Raw genomic sequence first — 9,142 nt, 5'->3', positions numbered from 1 at the left:
TTTTTTTTTTTTTTTTTTTTTTTTTTTTTTTTTAACCATCTCTGTTTCTTATCTTAGTTCATTGATGTTGCAGAATGGATATGGGGTGATGCAACCTCAGGCATTTCCTGCTGGCTACCAAGGAGAGTGGCAGGACTACCAGTATTCTGATCAACTGGCTTATTCTGAACAGTACCTTCAGCTCAACATGCAAGCGTATGATATGCAAACAGGAGCAAACATTGCACAGGATCCCCGTCTCATGACTCAAGAAGAGAAAGATAGGGGCTTAGGCTCCGTGTTCAAGAGAGACGATCAGCGACTACAACAACTGAGAGAGAGAGATGCACGAGAGAAGGATCCGAACTTTATATCGGAGAGTTATTCTGAATGTTACCCTGGATATCAAGAATATAACCGTGAAATTGTGGACAGTGATGACGAAGATGACTTATCAAAAATGGACATGGGAGGCCGGGTATTTCCTTATCACCATCGAGATCTTTCTTTGAAAACACATGGTTCTTTGAAGTTTGAATTTGATGATGTTCTCATATACGAAATCCTTTCTGATATCTGTCTTTGATACGAGTCCAAATCGGTTTAACGAACTGGGATTTTTAAGTATTGATTTTGAAGTTCATTGTTGTAGGCAAAGGGCCGACTTCATCGATGGGACTTCGAGACAGAGGAGGAGTGGGCGAAGTACAACGAGCAGAAGGAAGCCATGCCAAAGGCAGCGTTCCAGTTTGGTGTGAAGATGCAAGACGGTCGAAAGACTCGAAAACAAAACAAGGACCAGAAGATCAACAATGAACTTCACAAGATCAACAAGATACTGGCAAAAAAGAAAATGGAGAAGGAAATGAATGAAGATGATGATGATATACAACCTGGAAAGAAGATCAGAGTTTGAGCTGATTGGCAATAGATGGAAAGGTTTGTATTCTTTTTTTTTTTTCTTTTTAACTTTCCATCACTTCATAAAAACGTAAGATTTGCATAAAATGTGCTCTCATTTATAGTTTTCTGTATTCAATGGGGAATTTTGTCATATTAGTTTAGAGTTTATGTATTAAATAACATTTAGAATCCAAGAAAGGTCGTCACCCCTTGCTTATTTTCAATGGAGGTAGTAATACTATTAGTTTATCGGGTTGTCATTAGCCTTTCATTTCAATTCAACGGGGATGTAAACTCTCATCTTACGAATAATATCTTTCAACTAAAAAAAATGTTAAAAAGATACTCTCGAACTTTCAAAGATCGTTTTTGATGTTATTTTTACAAAAATATTCTTACAGCATACGAACAAAAAAATTGTTTATCAATGTCTCATCACCTACCATTCTTTTGTTCTCTCTGCTTCAATTTATAGTCAAATACTTTCTTATTTTTCCTATTTTTTCCTTACTTTAATAATTTTTCTAACTAGTTGATTATCGAGGATTTTGACTCGAACAAACTTGTTAATGATATTGAATGGGATTGCGCTACGATTATAGCATCTTCAAACTCCATTGTTCAACTTTAATGGTAGTGTAAGTTTCAAAGGGCCAAGTGTCACCATCGCAATTTTAATGGCAACGGACATGCGATTGTGCGACACTCACTTCCCAGCAAAAAGTGAGTTAAGCCAATTTATTCTTGCGTCGCGTACGGCCAAGCAACGTATGCTCGAGCCTCTGGCTCCGGTTTAAGAAGAAAGTTTTAGAAAACGGGGGCAGAGAGATTTTGAAAGAAAAATTTGAGAGATTGAAATTTGTGTTATATGTAATGCAAGCAAAAAGGCAACAACAGCTTATAGCATATAACTATCGGGTAGGGAGAAGTTGACAACTAGTCATATTTCCCTATAGTACATTTTTGGGTATTTTAGTCCTTGTAGGTGTAGATATAATTTTGGTGAACGGTCATACACCTCATTACTGACTCAATATGAAATGTTAAAAACTTATTTAGGATGAAAGCATGTAAAAGGGTTTTGGAATAGGCATGCAACCATGGACAACACGTCCTGGACAAGCAAGACCGAGATATTTGTCATGCGGCCATTGACAACTCGCCTTACACATGCATGATCATGACACCAAGCACAAGCCTATATGAGCAAACAAATTTGGTTACATTTTCGTTTTATTAATTTATTTATTGTTATTTCTTATTGTTTTGTTTCTTATTTCCTCGATATTAAAATTTTTATTTATTAAATATTTAGAGTCTCTTACTCTTTCCTTTTTATCAAAGGAAATAAACAAAAATGTGTTCGATAATTTAGTAGTTATTCATTTTTTCCTCAAAATTTAAATTAAAAAATAATAATAAAACATACCCCAAAGTTAGTGTGAAAATAAGTTTCCTTTTTAAATCAAAATATTCAAAACTATCATATTATAGGTTAAAAACAATGGGTAAAACAGTTACATTATTGAATCCAAACAAAACGCACTTCAAATAATTAGACTTCTAGCTTCAAAAGAATAAATAACCATTTTTAAGCATTAAGCTAGGCTCATATTATTCTTAAAGTCATAATTTATTTATTTTACATTTCACAAAAACAAATAAAAAAAATTGATTAATCCTCAACGAGAAAAGGTCATATATTGAAAAAAAAAAAATCAGTAGACCCGAGCATGAAATTTAAAAATGACGAAATTAAAATCTAATTAATATTAATTAGAATATAAACTCAAATCAATCATAATTTAGTTGTAAAAAAAAAAACTCACCTTTAAGATCCAATAAGAGAGGCTACCTATCACAAATCTTCTCAATCAAAATTATACATAAAATTCTCGGTCTCGCACTATAACGTTAAAAACATAACTATATAGGGACAAAAGGAAAAAAAAAATGTATGGAAAATCATTTGACAAAGAAAAATAACAACAGATCAACCAATTTTAAGTCTTTATCTGAAAGCTTAAAGAGTTGGCTTAATAAACACAGAATGGAACTGGTCAGAAACAAATATGGGGAGGGATGAGCTTTCCTGGATTCATAATATTGTTTGGATCCAACGCTGCCTTTATTCGTTTCATCGTCCTCAATGCCTCTGCTCCAAGTTCTTTTTCCAGGTACTATATATTTAGAAGAAACGAAAACTCATTTCTAACTCTATCTATGTGCATGTGTCTCTTTATGTAAACATGAGCATGTCCAAGTTCTTTATGTAAGTATTTTTTAAGATTGAAAATACTCTATCTGCTAATTATGTTTTAGAAGTTTAGCTAACTACGATTTTAAGATTTAAAGAAACTAAGTAAACCAAAATGAATATCGACTGAATTGGTAATCTGTATCCCAAATCTCTTAATACCAAAAAATTGTTTGTTTGGTGAAACTATACACTCATTTATGTAGGTATTGCTATTTTGACCTCTCATGCTTGCCGATGCTTTCATGTCAAGTTAAATCGAAATAATTTGCAACTAAAGGCTTACGAGTTAAAGAAATACCTTCATTTTCCCCGTTCCAACCCCATGTTCACCGGTGCATGTTCCTGCTCATTAATAGCCAAAGAACCCATCTTTAGACATGATTTAAAATTTGTTTTAAATTTTGGAAAAAAATTTTAGCAAGCTATTGAGATAACTAGAAGGAAAATCTGATAACATATGTGGTTTGGTTTGATTAGAGTTTTAGCCAAAACTGACACAAAACCAATCTACATATGCAAATAGAAACCAACCTTTAATAAAATGAGGGTGACGAATCAAAACTGATGGAAAATGAGCAAAATCCCAATCAACTATTTTTTTTTTATTGTGAAGTTATAAAATTGAATTGACCAACATGTTCAAACAGGGTCGGTTTGGTAGGTGTTGTTTTATGGTTTCGGCTTGCATCCCTAGATAACCTGGATGTTGTAACAGCTCAGGAGTTTTTAAGGGAAATTTGGATCTTCACTAGGTTTGATGTTGTAACAGCCCAAGCCCACGGCTAGCAGATATTGTCCTCTTTGGACTCTCTTTCGAGCTTCCAAGTTTTAAAACGCATCAATAAGGACGCTAAACTCCAATGGGGGTGGACACCAGCAGTGTGCGGCCCTAAAGGGGGTAGATTGTGAGATCGCACATTGATTAGAGAGAAAAAACGAGTGGCAGCGAGGACGCTGGGTCTTTAAGAGGGTGGATTGTGAGATCTCAAATCGGTTGGAGAGGGGAACAAAGCATTCTTTATAAGGGTATGGAAACCTCTCCCTAGCAAACGCGTTTTAAAAACCTTGAGGGGAAGCCCGAAAGGAAAAATGCAAAGAGGACAATATCTATTAGCGGTGGGCTTGGGCTGCAACAAATGTTGACGGTTAGATATAGAGTTTCTTTTTTAGTTCAAGAATTTGTGGAGTGAGAAATTTGAAACTCTAACCTCTTGATCGAGAGTACCTACTTTATGAGAATTAAGCTATGTTCTTGTTCTTGTTGATGTAACCAAGAACTTTTTCCTTTTAGAGATAAAAACAACAATGAAACTACCAAGTAATAGAAGTAATAGAAGCAAGTTAATTAGGAATATTGGAGCACAAGCAAAACTTATTCATTCAGTGAAGATGGAAAAAGGGAAGAAGACAGTACCTTCCATTGACAATGCTTTATAAACCATTAAATGATTGAGTCGCTCAGCTTCTTTCCGTTGTTCTTCTTTGTTTGGATCAAACAGAATGACCGTGTGGAAGTTCCCGTCACCAGCATGGGCAATGACCGTGCTGTAGTGAGCAATATATTTTCAGCCATTCAAATGAGTAGAAAATTATTTTCATAAATCATTTTTCCCACTTGCAAAAGTCGTTAAGTATTTGATTCAATTTTAATTATGCACCAAAAATTATGTAAGATTTGTTCTAAAATTTTAAAAAGTACTACACACACGAACCTTTGATATTAAAGTAAGAAATACATGTCAATTACTACTTAACTAAACTCATTTTGAGGTTTTTTTTAAGACCATCTTAATTGTTAGAAACTTAGATGAAATTTATTTACAAGTCATTATATAATAATATTACAAAATAAATAGTACTTGCACGCAGTAAGATACTAGTCAGTAGTCTCCAATGAAGGAGTGAAACGCCAGTTGACATAACCAAGAGAAGACATACCAAACTAGTGATGATGCATCCAGCGCTTGTTTAGAACTTGATATCAATTCTGCAAGGTGAGATAACGGAACACATACATCCTGTAATAGATAAACAAATGGTAAAATAGTTGCAGAAAAATAAAGAAAATAACTCCTAGGAGGCATCAAAAGGTGTGAAATGAAATGACGATATCTCAGAAAGAAGCAATTATAAACACCATGATTGAGGTCCCCTCATCTAAGGAATTTCGTTGCATATTTATTTAACTCCATATCCCTCGGATCTGAGATACATGGAAGTATAGCTATTCTAAACTATTAATAAGCGAAAAGAGAGATTTTGGGATAAAAACTAGTATATAGGTTCTTGTAGGGTTTAGAGCACAAAATACAACTAAAAAAGCGTGAATTTTGAAAGTTGAGTAAATGCAATGGTATTCTATCTACAGACCGTGATCATTGCTTCAAAATTGGGTACTAACGCAAAGCATGCCCATAACGCCTCTTTCCTTATCTGCATGGAAATGACCATAATAAGAGTCAAATAGTGGTCGGCAGTAAAAGTAATTGATCGAATTTCTTACAGGAATCCCACATAAATCACCATGGGGGTGGATCGAATAACTGTACGAGAAACTTATATTAAATATTTGATCGCCCGTATAGAACTCATTCTTCCACTGCACAATAATCGTGAAAAGGTGCAGAAAGGGGAAAAATTGAAATTTTATTTTATGGTGGGCAGCTTGAGTAAAACAATAAACCATATGCAATTGGAATGAAAACCCTCGAGTCATTTTGGCCCCAAAAATTGAAGGGTCAGAAACCAAGAGTTTGAGAAGCCACTACAAGGATCCGTATGAAAAATAACTAAAAAATTAGAAATGTTTTTGGGCCAAAATCATGCAAACCTAAACAAGAATGAGGTCTCTATAGGTTGTAATCCGTACCTTCCAAAGTTCTTTTTTGGCTTCTGGATCTTCAGCAAAGACAAAATCTGAGCCATTGTGTTCAGAAACTATCTTCTGAACAATCTGTGTTTGCTCACGTGAATATGCCTCTGGATATCAGGGAAAAAAGTATAACAATGAATCTGCAGAAATATGGAAGCACTAGATAGGATATGAACCGCAATCGAGGGCCTTCTTGTCTATAATGAATATTGGAAAAACAAAGGAAAGCATTATGTGAACTCCAGGAAATGTCATATGCACCTGTGCCTATGAATTCAAACATTAATGTGGGAGCTTCAGGCAAATTCTTTCCGTTAGCATTATTGATAGCCCTGATTTGAACCTCGTCAAGCAACTCCATTCTTGACACCTAAACAGGCATGGAGGATACAAAGAATTCAATAAGAGTGCGTTAAACAAAGGAGGGAAAAGGAAAGCAAACGCATTCGACGCTAAAGCGCTACCTGTATACCAGACAACATTGTTGCAATTGCAACATCTGCTGCATCTTTAATAGAAGGGAAATTACACATTGCAACCTGGAACAAGCTTAATAATGAATTTTCATCTCCAATAAGAAATTATTTACATCTTATCTTAAGAATTTATTAGAATATTTTGTAATGAGCAGAAGGCAAACCCCACTAGAGTCGAAAAGGATATAGGATCTAGCATTTACAAATATGTAATTTTGCATCCAATGCCTAAGAAGTTCGTTTCTTTTCATTTTCAAATTTGCAAAAAGTGGATTTATAATGAAATTCTATTTCAGCTTCCAAAAAGAAAAACTGACTAAGAGGGATGTTAACAGATCAAAGGTTATCATTCCACAACATGGAATTGATGCTTCATTTAAAATTCATTCGTTGAATTTTTCAATAGTTCACGACCTTGATGCAGTTCCAACATGCTTTAGCTTTTCTCAATATAAAGCTCAACAATTAATAGGAATTTCTTGAGAATGATGATTAAAAGTCTAGATACATCCCATACCAAAACAATTTAAAATACATGGATCGGACTGAAAAATAGAATGATATTAACAATACAATCAGAAGTTAGAACTGGGAAAAAAGACCTCAAGGGTGCGTGTAGCCGTGTTGGAGAAAGGGTGAGAAACTATGAAGGTGTGTGTTTACACACGTGTCAGAGAGAGTTACCACAGAATACTTTGGAAGCTTCTGAAGTCTAAGAGTGATCTCAGTTATTACGCCAAGAGTTCCTTCACTTCCAATCATCAGACGGGTCAAATCGTACCTACAATATGAACTAGGTAAGGCTGACATCATGGAATTTTATATATATATATAAAGAAACTAAGTTTTTCATCGAGAAAAATGGAGTCTACAAAGGCATATAATAAAAAACAAGCTCACTCTTAGCTTTATACAACCCTGTGGGCTACTACTACCAAAGTTTTCAACCCTGTCCCTCTTCTTCTATCTTTTTATTATTTGCTTCCTTTTTTTTTTTAAGAGAGAATTTTTCATTGAAAATATGAAAAGAGACTACAGCTAAAAAGTACAAACTCCACAAGGAGTGAGAACTAATAATAGAAAGAAAAAAAATAAGGAAAAAAACACCCTGGAGCACTAAACATTATAACTCCAAAAGAACAAACTATTAAGAGGTGAGGAAAGCTTATCAATTAGGGCGATGTCTTACAAAGAGCGCTTGAAAAGATTTGTAAAGTGAACACCATCCAGAAGATTTAAGCTTCGTTGCCTCAAAAAACCAACCGATTCCTTGATTTACTTTCAAAAATCCGCTAATTCCGTTCCCACCATGGTGATCAACAAGGGAAGATAAAGATCTTTTTTGTTTATAAAATAGTTGTACCTCAATAAGATGCGTAAAAGTACCAAAGGTGTAAAAAGAACTAATGAAGAGCAAAAAAACATAATGCCAAGATGCAAACAAAAAATTTACAAATATACATCTCAATACAATAATTTAACAAAAAGGCAAGAACATGAAAGAACAGAGAGCATTTTTTTCTGATTGATCATTTCCTAAAAATAATGAAATTGCAAAAGGATGAAAAGAGCTGGAAATACTCACTCCAATTGGCATGTAAGCCAGGAGAAATTACAGAAGAGCTAGGACTTAAAACAGCAAGAAGCAGTAGTAAACAAATCAGAAGCAAAAATAACAAATACAAATATTTCTTGTTGAGGTTTCTCTTATAAACATGCTACGAGAGGGTAGCACAAGCATTGGATTTTCTGGTTCTTAAATCAATGTCCACAAATAGTCTGGTCCTCGAATTGGATAACTACTGTTGAGTGAGGAGAAGGTTGAGATCGAACAGAAAAAGAAAATTCTATCGGAGCTTGAAGGAGTAGGGACAGGACAGGAAGAGACGATGGACTATCTCATTGTTTTTGCAAAGGAATACAAATTTGGATAGCGATAAAAGTTGGAACTCATTTTCTGAATCATGTCACATTTGCTTAAGTCTTCAAGATAGAGTCCACAAAAAGAATTTACTAGGGATGGGGGATGTCCACAAATTTCTATAGAAGTTAAAAAGGAAGCAGAAGACCTATTTGGGTGAGGTAAAAGAAATTTACTGGGAAACCATGAGAGCTATCTAGGAGCCAAATTCTATAATTTTCCCCTGGAATAAAGAAACCCCCTCAGTACGATCCAAAAACTGAAATTAGTCAGAAAGTTGTTTTTTATCTTGAAGGTCCCTTCTAAGTTACTGTCCCAATAATCCTTTCTTAGACTTCGACAATTACGAACCAAAATATTTTATGAATAGAAAAGGAAAAACTCAAAGGGAAAACAAGGGCAAGGATCAAGGCGTGAGAGTACTAACTGTGGAGCCAAAACAAGGTGTTAGAAACATACTTCCATTTTTTACCAGACCAACTTGTGCGCACCTTCACTATTCTCACATAACAATTGTCCCTACTATATTTGGTCATCAAGGAAGCTCTTAGAATATTAAATCCTAGGAGATGACCATTATAGCTTGAACCTATTTCCTTTTAAACCATTTATTATTGACAATGTCCTTATTGACTACTAGGCCAACCCAACATGGTTAACGTGCTTCCTTTCATAAATTCTTTGCTCAACAAATGATCGTGTTCAAAAGAGGGGGGGGGGGGGGGGGGGGG

General features: G+C 34.8%; 2 protein-coding genes across 3 annotated transcripts in view; one reads left to right on the top strand and one right to left on the bottom strand.

The window, feature by feature from the left end:
* The window catches only part of LOC111451766 (suppressor of mec-8 and unc-52 protein homolog 2-like), a 6,277-nt gene extending 5,146 nt beyond the window's left edge, over positions 1-1,131 (top strand). Inside the window, exons 10-11 of the mRNA XM_023092308.1 lie at positions 74-457; positions 632-1,131. Coding sequence (XP_022948076.1) covers positions 74-457; positions 632-895 — 648 coding nt within the window. The 3' untranslated portion in view covers positions 896-1,131. The remainder of the gene's footprint in view (positions 1-73; positions 458-631) is intronic.
* Positions 1,132-2,699: 1,568 nt separating this feature from the next.
* The window catches only part of LOC111448576 (D-lactate dehydrogenase [cytochrome], mitochondrial), a 12,247-nt gene continuing 5,804 nt past the window's right edge, over positions 2,700-9,142 (bottom strand). For both annotated transcript variants that reach the window (XM_023088258.1, XM_023088261.1), the window contains 9 exons: positions 7,175-7,271; positions 6,479-6,553; positions 6,276-6,384; positions 6,012-6,121; positions 5,513-5,575; positions 5,081-5,160; positions 4,557-4,687; positions 3,441-3,484; positions 2,700-3,062 (listed from right to left, as the gene is read on the bottom strand). In XM_023088258.1, the coding sequence (XP_022944026.1) occupies positions 2,943-3,062; positions 3,441-3,484; positions 4,557-4,687; positions 5,081-5,160; positions 5,513-5,575; positions 6,012-6,121; positions 6,276-6,384; positions 6,479-6,553; positions 7,175-7,271 (829 nt within the window). In that variant the 3' untranslated portion in view covers positions 2,700-2,942. The remainder of the gene's footprint in view (positions 3,063-3,440; positions 3,485-4,556; positions 4,688-5,080; positions 5,161-5,512; positions 5,576-6,011; positions 6,122-6,275; positions 6,385-6,478; positions 6,554-7,174; positions 7,272-9,142) is intronic.

Source organism: Cucurbita moschata, unplaced genomic scaffold (assembly GCF_002738365.1).
Source record: "Cucurbita moschata cultivar Rifu unplaced genomic scaffold, Cmos_1.0 Cmo_Scf00001, whole genome shotgun sequence".
Taxonomy (NCBI): Eukaryota; Viridiplantae; Streptophyta; class Magnoliopsida; order Cucurbitales; family Cucurbitaceae; genus Cucurbita; species Cucurbita moschata.
Note: the sequence above shows the minus strand (reverse complement) of the source record. Positions and strands in the feature narration are given on the sequence as shown.